The 20,953-nt window shown below is 43.0% G+C and overlaps 1 protein-coding gene and 1 long non-coding RNA gene across 3 annotated transcripts in view; one reads left to right on the top strand and one right to left on the bottom strand.

The window, feature by feature from the left end:
• The window catches only part of LOC138450226 (uncharacterized), an 83,076-nt gene extending 70,788 nt beyond the window's left edge, over positions 1 to 12,288 (bottom strand). Inside the window, exon 1 of the long non-coding RNA XR_011260182.1 lies at positions 12,159 to 12,288. This is a non-coding gene — a long non-coding RNA (uncharacterized lncRNA). The remainder of the gene's footprint in view (positions 1 to 12,158) is intronic.
• A 16-nt stretch (positions 12,289 to 12,304) lies between these two features.
• Positions 12,305 to 20,953, top strand: part of USF2 (upstream transcription factor 2, c-fos interacting) — a 411,291-nt gene continuing 402,642 nt past the window's right edge. For both annotated transcript variants that reach the window (XM_069604824.1, XM_069604823.1), the window contains exon 1: positions 12,305 to 12,602. In XM_069604824.1, coding sequence (XP_069460925.1) covers positions 12,565 to 12,602 — 38 coding nt within the window. In that variant the 5' untranslated portion in view covers positions 12,305 to 12,564. The remainder of the gene's footprint in view (positions 12,603 to 20,953) is intronic.

The raw sequence follows: 20,953 nt of genomic DNA, 5'->3' as shown, positions 1-20,953 counted from the left end.
GTGCAGAATACTGGGAGAGACTATGCAATCTGAACTATAAAAAGTATGTAGAGAGGCAGCGTGTGGGAGGAGACAAACCAGGAAGGATGTTGGCATGGTTGTATAAAAGGGAGACCACCAGACCTACGATAAGAGCAATAACAGGGGAAGATGGGAACATAGTGGACTCGCCCAGGAGGGCATCAAATCGAGAGTTCCTAGAATACTAAAGGAAACTATATGGAGACGTAGAAGGTAGTAACAGCGGGGAAATAATGGATACACTGGAGGACATAGGCTTGTCGCGAATAAGCGCGGCGGAGCGAGAGGACCTAGATGCCCAGATCACTCTAGAAGAGCTAGAAGAGGTGGTAGTGCAACTACCCACTTGTAAGACCCCAGGGGCTGACGGGCTCCCCTGTGAATTTTATAAAATGTAGAGAAATGAGGTGCTTCCCCCGTTGCTCAGTTGCTAAAAAGGCATTCAAGACAGGGCGGGTGCCAGAATCCCTAAGAGAAGCAATTATCATCCCACTACCCAAACCCGACAAACCAGGCAAGGATTGCGGATCGTTCAGACCGCCATCGATGCTGAATCAAGATAGCAAAATGCTCAATGCAGTATTGGCAAACAGAATGAAACAGATTATTAACAAGTTAATACACCCTGACCAAACAGGATATGTCCCACGCAGGAACATATCCGACAACCTTAGACGACTCCACCGGGTCATAGAACACACAAAAGAAGTCTCGGGTGAGATTGCAGTTATATCACTGGACGCAATAAAAGCCTTTGACTCTGTCAAATGGCCCTGGCTGATTGCAGCCTTGACCCACTATGGGATAGGACCGGGGTACCTAAAATGGGTCAAACTATTGTATAGTGCTCCGTTAGCCAGAGTCAAAATGGGAGCGGTCATCTCCGAAAGATGGCAACTAAGCAGGGGTACTAGACAAGGATGCCCATGGTCTCCGATGCTGTACATCTTAGCACTAGAGTCCCTGACAATATACCTGAGGCAGCAGTATGAGGTAATGGGGATCGAAATAAAAAGAGGAGCCGCATTTAATCTCGCTATATGCAGACAACATACTGTTGTACTCACGATACCCCGAAGAAAACCTCCAATATATCTTGGAAGTGATGGAGCGATTTGCGTTGCTATCGGGTATAGCAGTGAATCCCAGAAAATCATGCATATTCCCACTAGGGAGGTATTTAGGAGTCCCTTGCGATCAATTACCGGTCCTACAAAAACCATGTGAACCAAACACGCTCAGATACCTGGGGATAGACATTTATCACACAGAAGAGAAGGAACATAAGAATAATGCTGAGAAAACGGTACAGAAAATCGGAAATAGCATGAGGTTCTGGGCTAAACTCCCCCTGGCAATGATGGGGAGAGGGGCGCTGCTGAAGATGGTGGTATTGCCGAGACTATTACATTTTTTTGGGAATATACCATACCTGATACCGAAGCGATTCTTCAGGAAGCTACAGAGCATATGCAGAGAGTTTCTATGGCACGGGACTAGGAACAGAATCGCCCTTTGGAAATTGCAGAACATACATGACAAAGGGGGCATAAAACTGCCAAACTATGAGGGCTACTACTTATCAAGCCAACTACAATATGTGGCTTAGTGGTTATCAGAAAACCCCACCCCAGAATCGAGAATGTTGAGACTAGAATGTGCCCGATTCTTCTTGAAAGAAATATGCGTCACCTACACAAACTATGCAGATGACACTCAGATTCTCATCCCACTTTCGGGGGATTACAAACCGGATTTGGCCCTGAACAAGATATACCTCATCATCCAGGCATGGATGGCCCATCATGGTCTATGCCTGAGTGATGACAAAACGGAACTCATCATACTGGGGAACACACAAATTATCAAAAGACTGAACAATGACTATTCATCATTTGTTATAGATGGTAACACCATTAAAGTGGCAAAAGAGGTAACAACATTAGGCTTTTACCTCGACTCCTGCCTTTCCCTAACAAAGCAGGCGAGTGTGTTGGCCTCTAGCACCGCACACACCTGTAAGCCGATTAGAGCAGCTAAACCATACTTGTCCACTACCAGCTGCCTCATCCCATCAAGAGCTCTGGTATTATCCAAACTGGACTATTACAACACACACTGCAAAAAATCCAAACCTTACAGAACAATGGCCTTAGAGCTGCCCAAGGAATCCCAAGAAGAGAGCATATATCAGATATCGGAAGACAATCTAACTGGCTCTCTACAGCTGACAAAAATAAACTTAAAACAGTATCACTAACTTTGAAAAGTATCAATGACTTAGCCCCCAAATACCTAACAGAAAGATTCAAAAGAAGAATATACCTACCAGAGAAGCATACACCAACCAACTAGGTGTGCCCCCATTTAAATTAAGCACAGCCAGAGGCATCAGCTTCCCTGTCAAAGCGGCCCAGTTGTGGAACTCCCTCCCATCTTCTTTAAAGGTCTGACCAATCCTATCCACACTTCAGACTCAACTGTATTAAATGGGTCAAAGAAAACGACCTATAACTGACCCACACTAGGACTACTCACGTCTGACCCGTCTGCTATTCTGCAGCTCAACGCATACTTACATGCTCATCTCCACTGCTTACTCCACCTTGCTCCTTGTCTTTCAATGTATACTGTGTATACACCTCTGCGTATAAAACTATTTGGAATGTGTAACTGTAACCTTTAAGCTTAAAGTATTCTTGAACACGCGCCCGGATACCTCCGGGCCTGGCGCGTGCTATAAATAAACAAACAATATGGCTGCCCAAAGTACAGATAAAAGAGTGCTCTAAGATGCTGGTACTGGGATGGGAGGTATGGCGAAAAGCTTGTCAGGCCATGGAGAACCCAAAACCGTGTTCACCACACACGCCGCTGGTCAACTGATGAAGACAATTAGGAGGCAATGGGAACCGGTGGGAATTGTAACAATGGGGGATATTTGGCAAGAAGGGAAGATAAAGGCATTCGAAGGGCTGGTGGATGAAACAGGGTTGCATGAAGGGCAATACATCAGATATAATAGAATGGTAATGCCGATTAAGGTGACATGGTCAGAAATAACATTAGATGAACACCCTGACCCCACCATAGAAACGATATGATATAGCAGAAGGAGGGCACGAGATATCCTGATTATACAAACTTTTGATGTCAAAGGTGGGAAAGGAAGTGGCACAATTGAGACATGATTGGGAAGAACAGGTGGGGACACCAATGACTAACGGGATGTGGGAGCGGGCGGAGGGGTACCATAAGAAAGTGTCTAGAAATGCAAGGCTACAGCAAATGCAGCTATATATAACCCAGTGCGCATATATGACTCCCCAAAGAATGGCTAGATTTAAGCATTCAAAAGGACAAACATGCCCCAAATGCAGGGAAATAAAACGTGGGGATGACATGTGTTTTGGGCATGCCCCGAAATTGGGAAATTCGGGGAAGGAATAGCCCATCGGCTAGATGAAAAAGGGATAAAAATAAATGTTGAATCAGCGTGGGCATGTTTGGTAGGAGGATTCCCTAGGCCACGCCAACTGAAACATGTGAGCAAATTAAAAGGACCTGGCATACATACTGCAGTATTTTGTTTCGGCTGTAAAAACAATAAAAATTGTCTTTTTTTTTAAAAAAGAAGATCGAAGAGGCACCCATGGTTAAACACTTTCTTGTCCTGAATCACAAATATGATGACTTTACCCGGACAGTGTTCGGGCAGGTGAAGGGTCAGAATTATATGAATGCAATCAAAAAGTGGCTAAAACAGAAACAAGAATTACTTTTATTGATGAAAAGCTGGGAGAGACGCCTTAATGAGGGTGTCAAGTGGCAGAAGATTGTCTAAATACACGAATAATGAAATATTAGAGGTGTGACGATCTTTAAAATTGGCATAAAGAAATTTAAATATAGAACAGAAAATTCTTGAAATACTGTTAATTAGGCTCCTACACATGTGATCCATGAAGATGCAATGCGTTATGGGGAACAATAAGGAGTGACAGTAGCTTGTATTTATGAGTGCCCTATATACTCAAGGTAGCATCTCTTGGAAAATAATGTCAAGTTAGCTAGTGATGTGGTTTCTAATGACAGATGAGCAAGTTTATCAACTTGGAAACCTGGAGCTATTTAACCGATAATCAATACTAGCTGAAGTATTGAGATGTTGTCTATCTGATGGGCAAGGCCCGGTGTGCATGTCTGTATTTGAAAATAAGTATTGATTTTGCACAATGTATCCAAAAAATCATCAATTAAAACATAATGATAACAAATGTTCAACTCAATAACCGCTCCAATATAATTGTACTTTTATAAACGCGCTCAATACCAGCGAGGGGTTTCTAAGCGCGTGATCGAGATTTGCACGCGTGTTGCCCTGCGTAGTCTTGCTTCCAATTCAAACATTTTGCCTCCGAGCTATCCTTCCTCACACTTCAACCTACCTAAAATGGCCTTTGACCAGCTTTTCTCCTTAGGAGTGACGGTCTAGTCGCAAGTGAGTTTGCTCAGTGAAAAGGTAACACGGATGCGTGGGTTTGTTATTAACCGCCTGGCGAATGGGAGCCACCATAAGGGAGACACGGCAGGTTGTTGCCGACACACAGACGGACAAGTGACAGACACCCCGATATGTATGAAAGTATCGGGCAAATTGTAGACAGTAAATGAGGTTGTGACACGTAGGTGTGCCTTTTCTGCATGGTTGACAGGATACTGATAAATATTGTCCCAAGGTGATGGAGCTTTATTGCTTGTATGTGCCTTAGAGAACGTAATCCATGGAGAGTGATAAGTGCAGTACAATTGACATAAGTAGTTCAGTCATCCCAACAACAGTGGGCTTGACCTAATAATAAATTCAATGTTTACTTTAAAATGTTTCATTAGATGAAGATGGTCTCGCATATGAATAAAGTGTTGGAGAAATTAGAAATAAATGCACTATCCATACAACCTATATAAGAACTAACCAAGAAGGTAATTAGTGGACACATGATATGTATGCCAAGAGTCTGCCTTGTTATGACGCGAGAATGCCTTGTTATGACACTCAATTAGTGCTTTTGGAGAACTACCTCAACAAAATAAATATTCCATCTCTATTTTTAACATAGGTGGGATCCGAGTGTTGAATTACCATGAACATATGAATGGGATATGTAACGGAGGACAAGGTACTCATAACCTTAGGACATTCTCAGATTACTCGGAAGGATTGAATTAATTTTGACTAAAAACACTAGTATTGTCTCACTTGCAGGTTCCTTCAAGAGTCGGTGTCCTGTTTTTCTGCAAAATGTTTTTAAGAATAAAATGTTCACCTACTCGTGATTTCATCTTTGATCAACTGGGTGTTAGTCTTAGCAGTGCATGGTGGTGGCACGAGTTATGGTTGCATAGTAATATTCTGCATAACTGGAGAATTTCTTGTTTTTTTTTCCGATTTTACCGTGGAACCAGAATGTCCCTACAACAAGGTTTTTTTTAATGAATTTCATAGGTTTTTTATAGTGCAACATAAACATGTACTTTTAACAAAAATGTTTTAACAAAACATTCTGTATGAATAGATATATGCATGCGCGCACACACGCACACGTTCCTACCTATGAAGACCACAGTGCTGCAACCAGTGGCACTGGAAAGTAAGATGTGACATCAACAAACCTTGCATGCATCACTTTTCTACCCCTTCCACATTAATTCACACCATTAAACATTTTTGGAGACGAGGACAGGCCACGTGCGCATGCCCAATCTCCTGCTGAAAAAAGAAAAACAAGATGGCTGTTGCAAAAGAAAAGGGAGCAGGCCCCTTTTCTGTTTCTATTCCAGCAGCCTGGCGCAGAGGGGAAGGAGCACGGAATCCACAGCTAAGCCTGCAGATAAGTTAGGGGGGAGGAGTACGGGGCTGGGGGAGGTACCGGAGTACATTTGAGGCCACAGATCCTTAGTGCCAAAAAAAGACAACAAAGGGCCACTGGCGGAATGTAGAAAGACATTGACAGTTTGTTCCTGCATTTCCAGCCACCTGGCTGGCTAAGCGTCCTTCCACGGGTGCATATATAGATGAACATACATCCCTTCCCATCCCTACCAGTCAGTATGAGCAATGGTAACGTTAAACTTTACTAGTTGTTTTGCTAATACAACTGTTGTAACTTCTGGTGGTTCATAAGACATGTAGGATACTCAGGAACCACGTCAGAGCCAGGGTTATCAAAAGGTAAGTCTTCTTTATTAGTTACAGTATCAGTAGGAAAGGTGAGACAGGAGATCAGATGATATTGGGGTCAGGCTAAGTTATCATCGAAAGACTTCTTTGAACAACTTAACCTAACGCTAGATGAAACCTTAACCTTCTGCTGATTTGACCTTCAACCATATCTTAGTTATGGGAGATCTAAACTTAAACCGAATACCATCAGAAAAATCCTATACCGCAGATGAGCTTCAATGGAAGTTTTTGATGAAAAGCAGGTACTATGTGATGCTAAATGGTACCATAATGGGTGATATTCCCCCAGCTCCAACATGGCATAGAGGCTCACAAGAAGCCAATCTTGTTTACATCTACAGTGATGTTACATTCATGAATATAGCGACATCATTAGTAATCAAAACATCTGAGCATAGTGATCACAATCAACTGTGTTTATCGTGGTTATGGCCCACAGATTACTCATTAATTTGTAAGACTACAGATCTTATGAATATAACGACAAACAACTCAAGGTCTTATATAAGATGGAGTGAGTCTAAATTTGAAAAAAAATGCGGCGGTCTGGATAACCTTAGACATCTGCATGCCTTTGACCGTGGTGAAGCAAAGAAAGGCCGTCCTAAGGCAAGACCTGAGGAATTTAAAATATACGCCTAATATTAGTAGATATGAAGGCCTTAAAAGCGGATTATAAAAGTTGGTTAAGGAGTCGGAAGACCATCAGATATCAAAAAGATGGTGAATTGATGATGGCTCAGATCAAACTCAACACGGGGGATCTGGGCCTTATTGAATGAAGCAACATAAAACCCAATCTTCAGCTCAGTTAAACCCTATATCAAAGCAAATTTGGAGTGATTACTTTGGCACAATATATCAAACGCCACTTCCTGGATGTGACATCAAGTTTGATGAATCACATCTTGACCATAACTTAACTTTTGATAAAGATGATATAAAAAAAACTGTATATCTAAACTTAGTAGATACCGGGCAGCAGGTCCGGATGGCCTTCATAATTGCAGAATGAAGCAAAATCCAGAAGCCTGGTCATCAATCTTATATCAAATTTTCAAAAAAAAATATGAGTACCGGTACTATTCCTCCTTCATGGAAACAATCGTATATTCTCCCTATATTTAAGAAAGGGATAGAAGCGACCCTAAATCATACCCGCCAATTGCGTTGCTTGACTGCCCTGGGAAGATCTTTGCGCGATTGGTGTTGGGTGAATTTAATAAATGGCTTTCCGCTTCGAATTTAAGACATCCATTCCAGACAGGGTTGATCCCTGGGCTAGGGACAGCCATTAATTTGCTTACTTTGAATGCTGTTATTCATGAGGCTCGCCAGCAAAATCAACCAGTATATACAGCTTTCATAGATTTCCGAACAGCATTCGATTCAGTCCCTCGCGAATTATTATTCAAAAAACGTATACATCATAAATGCCTGTGGTTTATTTTGAAATGGCTATATGAATTTCACTCAGATACATCCGTCCAAATTCGATTAAGCCGAGAGGGCTTATTATTTGATGCTATCAAGACTGACCGTGGGCTAAAGCAAGGATGCTTATTAGCCTCAGCATTATTTAACTTTTATATTGCTGATGTAAGTACCAGTTTTGAAGGTGTGGAGACTGATGCTCCTAAACTAAAAAAGGTATACACATCCATATATTGCTATATGCAGATGATATGATTTTAATATCTAAAACTCTGCGAGGCTTACGAATGATGCTAATTGCACTAGAGCGCTACGTTAAAAAAAATCATATCACTATAAATGCATCTAAAACTGAAGTGGTACAATTTGGGAACGGGAAACAAAGAAGAAAACATCATGTATGGGCTCTTCAAAGATCTACTATACAGACTGTTATGAGTTATACTTATTTAGGAGTATCTATAAACAATCACCAACAAGATCTTCCTTACGAAGTTTCTTTGAAAAACAAAATGACTACAGCCCTTTCCCAAACTAAAATGATAGGGCCAAGTTTTGCAAATTCTCCATTGGTCCACTAATCCTGTACTATAAACAAAAAATGGCCCTGGTCGTGCTGTATGGCGCAGAAACTAAAAACTGGAACCCCTACACATATTGGGCAAAAATAGAGGGTCACTACTGGAAGAACGTACTAATGTTACCAATGTCAGAGGCACTCCCAATAATTCAACATGAGTTAGGTTTAATCTCCCTTCAAGCTGTATACAAATGGAGTATCTGTATTTTGGTTAGAAAATGTCTCTTGAGCAATAGCGATAATGGTCTGTTATTGATAATATCCAATTACATAAATACATCACAAAATGCTTTTGCAAAACAATGGCGATCGAGAGCTCTAAAGATTCTTCATGATGCTGACATTTCAATTGATTTACTCATTGAAAATCCGAACAAAGCAAAACAAAAACTGCATGAGCATGATTGCATTCAAACCCGAGCTCATTGTCAACGCTATAAAAAATGTAATTCCAATCCGTTCATGTTGAAAAGATATGGTATAACAGCTTCCTATATATTATACTCACTGAGTCAACATCATCGTGCAGATTTTTTGCGCTTCAGATTAAATTTATGGCCCACTAAAGAAATATTGTGCAGATGGAAATTAACATCATCATCCAATATAAACTGTCGATTTTGTAAAGGTGAATCTGAAACACTCCAACATTTGATGACAAACTGTGAGGAATTAATATCGATAAGATGTAATTATTTTAAGTCTTATTTTGAAGATCATGTGAATTTAACCGATATGCAATTATGGACTACTCTGTTTAACACAAAGAAAATCGGTTCGATATGCAATTGTCAATTTTCTTGGCAGACTGAATTTATAGGACAGTTCTACAATTGAAGTGAAAACTGCATCATAGAATGCTGAAACAAAGATGAGCAAATGTACCAACCAATAAGCTTGTTTTAGTTATTCGGGGGTTTTATGTTAAATATTCATATTTTATTTCTAAATGTTTTGTAAATTATTGTAATATGTTATATATTTTAAAATTTGTATAAATTGTGTTGATATTATGTATTTTATACGTTGAAAGGTTGATTTTCAGCCATACCAACGTTCAATAAAAAAATTATATGCTGCTGCTAACCTTGGCTCTCTCCCTGCAAGTCCTTAACTGTCAATCCTGGAGCCCTCTCACCCCATTCCAGGCCTCACACGAACACTCCAAGCTGCACTGTCCACTCACACAGACTCACAGCTCAAATAGCAGATGGACTACCAAACAGTGGCACCAAGTTACAACATCCCCCTCATTATAAAAACAAAAGGAAAACTATCCATGTGCACAAAGAAATCACCCTCAAGAAACTAAATCACCTTATGTCCTGGTCTGACCCCCGGGACCTAAGGGCTGCCACCACCCAAACACAACCGGCTCTCGCCGAGCAAAAGCTTCACTAATACACCAAAACCCATCAATACAAAAAAAAAACATACCTTCTGCAAGGGCCTGCCACACCCAAACCCTGGCCCTGCCACGTCCCGGCACAACCTCGCCCCAATACAGCACACTCCCGTCTCTGTAAAGCGAGCAACCTCCCTACATCCAATATCAAATAAGAACCACATGAAAAATAACTAAAAGGTCTGAATATCACTAACCGTACGTAACCCTAAAGCATATCACCACTTCTCTCCACACAAAACAGAAAGGAAATGTGATAGTGATCGGACAGCCACTTACAACACAAAGATCACAAAAAACACGCCAACCACAAAAACCCTGGTGCATTAAAAATGCAGACTATCATGCAAAACTAGAAAACTTTTGCACAAATGCTCCAAAAGATGAAAAATGTAGCACTTGCTGAAGATTCTGAATAAACACACACAAAATGAAAAAATGTAGTGCAATGCAAAAACACCAAAATGTGTTTTAAATAAAATTCTGAACGCACACAAAAGATGAAAAACATGGTGTGCACTTCTAACTCTCCAAAATTGTAGAATTACTTTAAGCATACATAAATCATCAAAACACCTGCCAGTGTGGTCCAAAACTGGTCTCAGAAAAACCACTACATAACCTAAAACACCAGTCTAAAACACTGGCTTAAAATCTGAGGGCCACCCTCAAAACAGCTGTCGAGCTTAGCTTAACCAAATAATCTTCCTCCCCACAACACATCGCCTGGCACCACAGAAAACCTACCACGAGTCTGAACTTTACTGGAAAAAATAAAATAAAAAACAACCTCAACTCTGAGGTACAATGTGCGATAACATACAAAGCACCACTACACACGGGCCCAAAACCCTAAAACTCACAGGAAACAACAACCTGAAATGGGGTGACTGAGAGGGTTGCAGGTTAAGGATTTGCAGGTTGAGAGCCAAGGGTAGCAGTGCAGATCACCTGATCTCCTGTCTCACCTTTCCATCTGATACTGTAACTTCTATAGAAGACTTAACTTTTGATAACCCTGGCTCTCTGAGTGGTTCCTGGCTATCCTGCATGTGCTATGAACCACCAGAAGTTACAACTATATCTGCTATCCAATGCATTGCTTTGTCATGTAATACAAAATTGATCCATGGCCTTCTGGAATAAAGGAACCCTTTCTCCTCAGTGCTTCAAGCCCAAACCAACAGCTATGGGGGTCATTTATGCTAGCAAGATCGTTCAGAAATGAGACCTCACTTCAAACTACATCCTTTCTTCACAAGTTTGAATCTCAGCAGTCATCCAATCCATCATCCTTCGCATTATCAATAAGCTGCGAAATGGGGTAACAACACCGATAAAAGCATGCTGATGTGGAAAGAATGCAGAATTTGAACCAGTGTCCGGCAGGCTAAACACACATTTCAGGGGTGAAATTGTTATGTATATATAAAATACGTTTGCGCTAATGTTTATTCAACGAGAGTAACGCTTTACAAACCTAAATGAAAAGCTAAACTTCCAAATACGAGAAGAATAAGCATGTGCGGTGTAATGTGCTCACTCATGCCAAACAAACGACACAGGAGTTGGGGGGGGGGGGTGGAATCAGTTAATCAAAAATGAGATTTTCAAGTTGACCGATAATGCATGGATGCATGCATATTTTCGAAAAACTCAAGTTGGGGAAAATATACGTTTACGCGAAAATTGACGTGTCTTCCGCCTAACCAGATGTACAGGAAGTGTAATTTATAGTAGTAGCATTTAACTGACTGAAAACAGATACCCTGTCTCTTAATAATTCCGCTATGTTTATTTCAACATTCCGCAGTTTTCCTTCCTACACAGTACGCATGTCAATTACCACAGCTCTCTATTTTGTGTCGGACGGGTCGAAGCTACTGAATCTTCCCTCGGTTACGAGCACGCAAAGGCCACGTACATAAAGAAATAGACGTTGTCACTTGTCCCTTTCAACGCAAGGCACCCCGTATGACCACGAATTAAGCTGCGTCACGGGTGTAGTACGACCAATCGAATCGGAGTATCTGAGCCGAGTGACTGGCTCGGCATCCAATTGAAATAATACTGACTGCTTAGGGGGAAAAATGCGCTGCTTCCCGTAATCGTGAACGCGCAGTGCGTTGTGTAGAAAACAAACTGCACATTTCCTAATTGGCCGATTAGTGATAGTACTTTTTCCACACTGTACATTAGAAGATCATTCATTCCAAGAACCCGCGAATATAATAGTTGATATGATGCGCATAAACTCCATAAAAAATAGCAGAACCGATCGATTTTGCTTCCATCTTATCTACGTTGTTTTGGCGTTGCAAAACAATCAAAAACAATACAACGGTTTGGCGAAAATAAAAAAAGCTAATAAGCAATCCCCTTGAAGGAAGCCGAAGGCGCGTGCCCGATCAGACCATACGCACCCTCTCTCCCTGTGCGCGCGCCACCGCGGCCGTTTTTTCCTTCCCTCCCACCTCTCTCGTAGGCGGCTCGCCCCCCTCCTTTCAATTCGCCTGGGCCTCACGCCGCGCCGGTATCATCCGCGGCAGCCTTATCAGCCAAACCGACAGCTTGCGCCGCCGCCGCCATCCCGCGCGCTCCTCGGTCTCGTGCTCCTTCTCACGTGTCCTCCTGTCTCCCCGGCCGGAGGTGGGGGGAAAGCAATCCTCTCCCTCACATGACCCGAGTGTTTGTCCCCGTGATCAGCAGCGCCGATACCCCGTGTCCCTGCGGCCCAAGGAGGTAGGCCCGCCTGCCGCCCGCGTGACTCCAGCAGCTTGACAGCAACCAGGAAATAAGAGGCGCCCGGCGGCGGCGGCGGGGCCCGCGCCCTCCCCGCACCCCTTCCAGAAGCTTCAGAATCCCCCTTCCCCTCCCCCCATGGACATGCTGGATCCTGGTCTGGACACTAACTCCAGGTGAGTTGGGGGGGGGGGAATTTTGTTATGATGTATACATGCCATTTCCTACACCTGTACGTGCACCATCGTTACGTGTAACCGTTTGGGGATATATACATATATGCACTGTGTATGGGCTCGTTATGTGTGATCGTTTTGCGGAACCATGTTTATGCCAGGGGGTTTGTAGTGTGAAGACTGTATGGTCCTATGGTCTGGGCTGATGTTGTGTACTAAGGAATTGTGTAGCCCGTGTATGAATGACTTCATATATTCTATGCGCTTCGTATCTGTTTTATGTTGTTTGGCACCTGGACAGCGCACGACTGCTTCTCGTGTAGTCTGGCAGTATCGTGAGATTAGGGTGGAAGCTGGGTGTGTATGTGGAAGGGTGTGTGGTTATAATGTATCTTGTAGACCCATGTTTACTGTTGTGTGTGAATAGAGATGTACTATGATTGTGGTGCTACATTTTTGTCCCGTGTCGGATTTGTGTACCCAGTGCATATAACATTTCCCCATTGTGTGTTTTTTATTGTTTTAAATAATTCGTATCCTGTTTGGAATACCTCTCGCTATCTCTTTTTGTGTGTGCTATAAATAATAGATACCGTTAAATGTTGTTTATCGACATTGGGATGCGAAACGGTGGTAAATGACAATTTACAATGGCTACATTCACCTGGTGAGTTAAAAAAAAATCGGCCTTCTTATGCATGTACTCTATACTACGTTCTTGTTGATGGAGCCCCAACTTATGGCCATGAATTGCTTATCAGATAGTGTATTTGCGTACCATTATGCATACATACGAGATATGTTTGTTAAAAACACTAGTTTGCCAGTTGTAACGAGGAACGCCAACAACAATTCCTCGCCGCCGTACACTGCTACTGTCATGTCTTAAGTGATCGAGATTGTCTATACCCTGGCAGAGTTATCGCAGAGCATGTCTGGGTGTAGTACCAGAAAGGCATGGTCTCTGTGTGCAAAGTTGGTGATCATGCCCCTAATTGATGTTGTTGAGGCTATGTCTCTTGTCGGCACTACCTGTATGGCTCGGCGAGTGAAACCGAATCTGGCCATGCACCTCTCTGCTACATCCTCTCTGTAATAGTCCAACTTTTACTTATTTATTTTAAGGTAGCGTTTGTACTTAAAATAAGGTAGCCTTATTTCACAAGGATGAAGGATAAATCTCGACGATTTACCAGGACAGCAGGGAAACCACTCTTGCTGCATCTTTTGCGCTCATCAGCAATACCCATTGCCTAGTAGCTAGTGTATGCTACAGTTTACCAGGATGAAGGGTAAATGGTGTATAATCTTTACTAGGACTCCTCCTATTTACAAGGATACCAGAGTGGCTCCGATAGGGACGCTGAAATGATCTTGTCAGAAGTAACCGTTGTCCTGGTAAATAAGTGTGTGTGTATATTTGGTGCTTTTCAGTTTAAATAAAACTTCTTTGCACATCCTTTAAACGTACAATCAACATATCCATTAAACACATTACATAGTGCATGTTTTTATACTAAACATGTTATATCAGAATGTATTTAATTGGAGCTTTAAGATTCACTAAAAGTGTTATTTATATAGAATTATGAACAAATAAGATTAATATCGATATTTTATTTGTATCACGCTCGAGGCAAAGGGAGGAGGACCAGGGAGAAGAAAAACAACGATCTTACTCGGCCCAGTGACATTGAGACCGTGCAAGTGCAGGGGAGAAGGGAAGGGGGAAAGTGCGGAGCAAAGGAATAAAAAAACAAGTGGTAGTGCAGACGGCAAGTGGCAAGTGCTATGTTTAAGGCAAAGACAGGGGGTGTCTGTGAAGTGCAGAAAAAAAGGAGACGGGCACTGTAGGGTTACAGTTACAGGCCCAAGTACAAGGGTTGCCAGGAGGCAGTGCGGGTGCGTGGCAGGGTTGCCGAGTACCTGGGCCCGAAATCGGAGGGTAACCAGGTGCACAATGCCGAAGCAGAACAGATCAGCAAGGGAGGGCGGGAGAGAAGGCAGAAGCAAATAGGAAGGTCTTGAGGTGCTTCAGGTACTGGAGATGACCGAATCCTTCTAGTCTCATGTTATATGCAATATACTCGACTCAGACTTCAGCAAATCGGGCGTGATTAGAATGTACTACTTCATACAACTATGGACCTCTATTTTTTCTACTGCATGCTTCCACACTTTGTAGGCTGCCCTACTTGGAGAATAAGATGTCCTATTAAATATAAAGTTCCATAGTGTTCTATCTTCTTGCCCCTGTCCTTCCCATTTCTCTGTAACTTTTCAAATAGTGTTCCTGCAGAGGACTGCACCCTGTCAGTTCTCATGCTCTGTATAGACCACTATCAAGTCTATTTTCTTCTGGAATGTCTCTACTGATGTGTTCCATTCATTCAATATGGTGCATATAACTGGCTGTCCTCTTAATGTGTTCGTTTACTAGGTGTACTGTGTCACCCCCCATGTCATTAGTATTATGTATTTTGTCATGCTTCTCTGATATTGAGTGACTTGAGGCCTGCCCTAATTCTAACCAAATGGCCTCTACAGGGGTGCCTTGGGTGAGACCAAGAACCCACCTCTCGATATTAATATCTTAAGCTATAGCACCTCTTCTCTTGTGCAATTCCAGGCCACAATGTATGCTTGGGACCAGGCCTGAGCGGTAGACTACTATTAGTCCCTCTCTAGAGCAACTGTCCTTAGTTGCAGTTTTCTGATGATCCTAAATTTCGTTAAGGCCCTGTTGGTAACATATTCACGATTCGACTGTATTAAACAAGTTGGAGTTACTAGTGCTTCTAAATATGTATACGCCAGCCAATTTCCATACATATTTTTTTGCCAGTCTCTTTTGTCTAACCTTCATGATCTTCGTCTTAGACTTATTATTCTGTTTCAGTCCATTGTTTTTAGAATACACATGTAATGCAGACAAGTGTTTTTATCAACTAAGATTGTCATCTACATGTTAGCCAGCCTATCTGTCTATTGCCTGTTTTTGGTGGATATGAGTCGCAGGCATCCTGTGCGTCTCCGAGGTCGACTACGTAGAGATTAAAAAGCACCAACACGCGCCAAAACACATCCTTGCTTAAGGCCTTTGCTAGTTTCTATGAAGTCTTTAAGAAGGCCACGCCAAAGTACCAGTATAGAAAGTCTTGATCATGTTTAGGAGTTAATGCTCAATACCTCAGTTTGAGTGTTTCACCCACAATCTCGTTCTGTCTACTGTATCAAACGCTTTGGAAAATTTGATGAAAGCAATATGCAGGTTTCTTTCCTTGTGCGCAATGTTTGCTGAATTAGAAAATGTAATGCCCATATGTTTTGAAGCATGCCCATCTTTTTATGGAATTCGGTTTGTTGATTTGATGGCATCTTGCGTTGCTCTTCCCAATGATTTTAGTCTATTTAATAAGAGTGCAAAATGGTTTTATCGGGGCATCAAGCATGGCTAGGTGCATGTAGTTGGCAACTAGCTCATGGTCTCCCTTTTTGTGCACTGGGATTACGGTGGATTTTTTTTTCAGGTATAGGGGATAATTCTTTCTTTGGCATTTTTTGTAAGAGTCGCTAGACTTTCTGACCAAATCTCTGGAGTCTCCCTCAGCACTATATTGGATACACCGTCCGGGGCACGTGAGGGTTTCAATTTCTTAATTGCTACCCCACTTTCCTCCTCTGAAAAGGATTGCTTATTTTCTTGATGTTTTGCATTTAGCTGATGGTGTTGGGTGTCAAGAGCTTTGACCCCATAGAGATTTTGCACACATCTCTCCCAGCCACTGTGCTGATGGGGTTTACCAAGGTGTCTGCTAATGGGTCAATAATGGTCTTTACGTCTGCCCACAATTTCTTTTAAGAGTTTCTGAGCAGTTGGAAGATCTTTCACTGTCTAGCAGATCTGCAACAGAAGGGGTGGAGCCTGACCCTATTCCTTTAGTTGTTTTTTAGACTACCTATTGCTGTGCCACAATCACTGCTAGAAATGGAGCCGCCACTCTCAAGTTTTAAAATGTCCTTATTCTATGCTTCTCCTTCTTTAATGTTGATATGTAATGTTCATACTGCTTGCTATTGCAGGTTAAGTATTTTATTTCCAATCTGCTTCTACAGGAACTATCCATTTGCATAGCACAAGATTTTCGTGACTGTGTCTTCAATTCCTGAGAATAATGCCTGCCAATCCATTTGGTCTAACACCACCCGCTTGTTCAATGCAGAGACCTTTTTTATCATACCAGCTGATGTGGTTTCCACTGTTGTTCACCAGAATTTCCTCTCATATCAATGCTGGTATAGCAGAGAGGGTAGCGGACATGCAGGAAATTTGCTCCCTGTTTGTTTTGTCCAGCAGCGCCACCCAGGGCTTGCAGAAATCTACTTGCCCATTAGCTTTGGCTATTAGTTTTTCTGAAGAGCGAGTACTGTTTGCATGATACTAGACCTTGCTGCTGAGTATGGGACTATTTAACTTATTTTTCATTGACTGCAAACACACTTTGTTTGCAGTACATGTCAAATGCAAGTTTAACTGTGCATGCTTGAACATTGCACCAAATGTGAAGTGTGCTTATGGCGACATGCACCATTTTATAAAAAGAACTGGTAAATATTTTGTCACCAGTAACCTTGGGGCAAGTGCATTTCTCTTAGGTAGAGTTAGTAAACTAAGGAACTCGCCCTCCAGGTCGAGTGGGATTTTTTAGAATTTGCAAGGTCTGCCACTGGTAGTTTCAAAGGCTGTTGGGGCTAATTGCCTCCTGTGTCCAGGCAGTCCCGCTTTCCAGATTGAAAATGAGGACTTCTCCGCTGATTCTCTACTGGTCACAAGGGATGGATCATCGGTCAGTGAATTCACATTCCTCAAGACTTGACGCTGCTGGGCAGATTCCCAGAATCTATTGCAGTGGGGTACCCTTCCGAGACACGTTGCCCCAGGTGACCTTCAGAATGGACTCCTCCCTGCTAGGATGGGGAGGGGCAATGCTGGATGATTTCCAACCCTCCAGGGGAAATGGGACAGGAGATAGAGTTGCAAGGATAACAAAGGTTTAATTGTACAGAATACAAATATCAGAGCACTCTGGTTAATCTAAGGACAAGCAGACGCTTAAAAAGCCATGTGGCATCATCATCATTTGCAGTAAAGACTGATGCTACTGATTGGGAGGTGCTTACAGATGGGCCTGCTCCATTGAGGATGCCAGGCTACAATTGGTTAGTTTTGTTGCCGTCGATCAGTCTTCACATGGGTCAGCTGGGCTCATCTCAGTCTTGAGTGAAGGTCAGGTTGCTTGTATAATACATTGTTAAATCTAAACTAACACGCTAAGATCCCCATTCCATCACTGTGGCATGCACTTGGGCGGCACAGAGAATGGTGCCAGTGGGAAGGGAGGATAAAATATAGTCAAGTTGACACACACATTCAGGGCTTTGTTGATACTGCACTTCCCGCACTCCACCCTGGGTTTGATCTTTAATTTATCCTTCCCTGTACCTCGTGTTATAAAGGCTGTGTTTTATATTGGAAGAAATAGTCCCGCATGCTTGGATCTTTTGTGGGCACTTGATTTGTTTTAAGACAGGAGGGTTCCTTGCTTATCATGGAATGCAGTGGTGTGGGGGTCGAATCGGTGGTGTGGGCCTAATATTTGTGCTCGCTGTTTAGGGGTTAGAGCCCTATTGGCAGTTTAGTGGAGATGAATGGATGCTGCGTGGAGCCTAGTGTTGTCTTGCCCTCTTGCAGGATGCATTCTTCTGAAGATACTAAATGTTTGCAACAGTGGAGGGAGAAGGGGGAATTGAACTTCTGTGAGAATGGGCTGTGGGGATTCATTATGCCTTAATGAGGTTGGGCCTAGTGAATTGGGTTTATGGAGTTTGTCGAGTGTAGCGCCATCATACAAGCCTCTGCTTCATGGCCCAATACAAAATTAGTTTCGTTCTGTTTTTTTTCTATTGCCACGCATGTACTGTTGGCGCTACATTGTTTATTGGTGTGGTTTTCTCCCCCCCCCCCTTATACGCATTACGTCCTATGGGGTACGCCTCACCTGAAAGTGCCTAGGGGATTAGGCTATACTCATTTCCATCCCAACATTCCCCCCCCTTCGTTACTTCTACAGTAACAAATTCTCCCCCGCCATATTTACGCTCATTGGCCCTCCTTTCTGGTTCCTCCCAGGCAGGTGTTCCCTTAATTGCCATCCAGGCTCTACACAGGTGTCATAAACTTTCTCCCCTTTGTGCATACTCTCCAGGTGTACAAGACCTGTAGATGCACCCTCCACCGGCCGCCAGATCCACCTATACCTCTTTAGTTTTCAGGGTCATGGGGAGGAACAATGGTTGTGTGGTAGAAGTTATCAACTATGTCTCCAATAGGAATTGGGACCATGTGGTGAACGGGGCGGTCACTTTGATCAGTCTGTTTCTACCTAATTGTATCACGAGGTACCTTGGTATTTCCTATACTAACCATCATTGCGCCATTAGGCACAACTTTGGCACAACACTGGAGACCCAATTTGGCACGTGCAGAAGATCACCAGGATAACCACGATGGTGGGGACCAACATTTTCACCAATGTTCCAAGCCTTGATGGGACCCAGCAGAAGGCCACGGTGAACCAGTCTTCTTGAATTGCAGATCTTTTTGCAAATCCCTCCTTCCATGGCTGTCAAGAGATGCAGTACGTAGCGTTTATGCATTGTCATTAATCTTAAGGCCCTTATTTCCACTTTTATGACATTGAATCCTTGTTCAGTATAGTTAGCCAGCTGGATCAGCTCCCACCTACGATCTGGAGCCATTTTGCATTGGCCCGTGTCTGGATGCTGGGTACTAGAGATGCAAAAAATGTCTCTACTGAATTATAGAACTTATATACATTAGGTTTTTGCGCAAGCAGTTCGGACGAGTCTTTTGATATGTAGTTTGCTCTCCTCCGCATCTGGTCATATGGCCCTTTCTCCTGGAGGATGCAAAGTTTGGTAATGGCATTGTGTGCGGTGCTTCAGCTATCAGGAGTCCGGTACGTGAGTAGGATCCCCCCTTTAGGTGTTCTTCTGGTACACTATTAACAGGGCAGAGTGCAGCGTTGCTAGCGAACAGTAGCCCTCCAAGAAGGCGGGAGGTGCAAGTACACTTTATGGTTGCAGATCCAATAATTGTCCATCAGTGGAGCAGTACCTTTCCTGAGGTCGGGTACTATGACAGTTCGGTTGCATTGTTCGTTGGACCCGACGGAAACTGTCCCTTCATTGTAAAAGCAAAGTTCATGTGATTATTATTATTTTTTTGTTTTTATTTATTATTTTTTTTGTTTTTTGATTTCATTTATTTATTGGTGCACTTTTACTGCTTCCTCGAGAGACGCAATCCACGTTAGTTTGGTGATGTGTTCTGCCCATGTCTGCTACACGAGTGCTGCGAAAAAAAATGTTATTAGAATTTTTTTTTCTCCAGATGGTCCTGCAAAATTCCTTCGGCTTTGTTTCTTGCCACTCGTTGACATATCTCGCCCCTTCAATTACTAGATGTGATTCTTTCAGACAGTTGGGGTTGTTGATATTGATATTTTATTTCTATCGCGCTCGTACACAAGTGTTTCAGAGCACGACAAGGCAGGGGAGGGGAACAGGGGAGACCAAAACAGCGATCTTACCAGGCCCAGTGACATTGAGAACGCGCAAGTGCATGGGAGAGGAGGAGTGGTGAAAAGTGCATGGAAGGGGGTAGAAGTGGAAAGTGCAAAGCAGAGGAGAAACAAATCAATAATAAATAAGTGATAAAGGCAACAGACCGTGGTAGTGCAGCCAGCAATTTGCAAGTGCTAGGTTTAAGGCAGCAGTCAGGGTAGGTCTGATAAGTGCAGGAAGAAAAGGGGGTGCTGTATGGGTACAGATAGACCCCAGTGCAAGGGGTGGCAGGGTGAGCAGGTACCTGGGCCTGGAGGACCGAGGGTGGCCAGTTGCACGGTGCCAAGAGAGAACAGATCAGCAGGGGAAAGGGGGAGCGAAGGCAGAAGAAAAGAGGAAGGTCTTGAGGTGCTTCCGGAACCAGAGATGGTTCTCATATATTAGAGTGGCAGGGAGGCTGTTCCAGAGGGAGGCCCCAGCCAAAGACGGAGATCTACCCCCAGCTCGTTTCTTTGAAAAACGACGAACCCTGAGGGAGTTAGAGGTAGAGGAGCGAAGAGCTCGAGAGGGGAGATATTTGAGTAGGGATTGCTGAAGGTATTTTAGACCCAGGCCCCAGAAAACCTTGTGGACACTGCTCAGGGTTTTGATTTAATCCTTGCATCCACTGGGAGCCAATGGCGAGATTTCACAGCTGGAGAGAT

This window comes from Ambystoma mexicanum, chromosome 1p (assembly GCF_040938575.1).
Source record: "Ambystoma mexicanum isolate Mex_15411 chromosome 1p, UKY_AmexF1_1, whole genome shotgun sequence".
Taxonomy (NCBI): Eukaryota; Metazoa; Chordata; class Amphibia; order Caudata; family Ambystomatidae; genus Ambystoma; species Ambystoma mexicanum.
The sequence above is the reverse complement of the archived record's forward strand: the minus strand, read 5'-3'. Positions and strand labels throughout refer to the sequence as shown.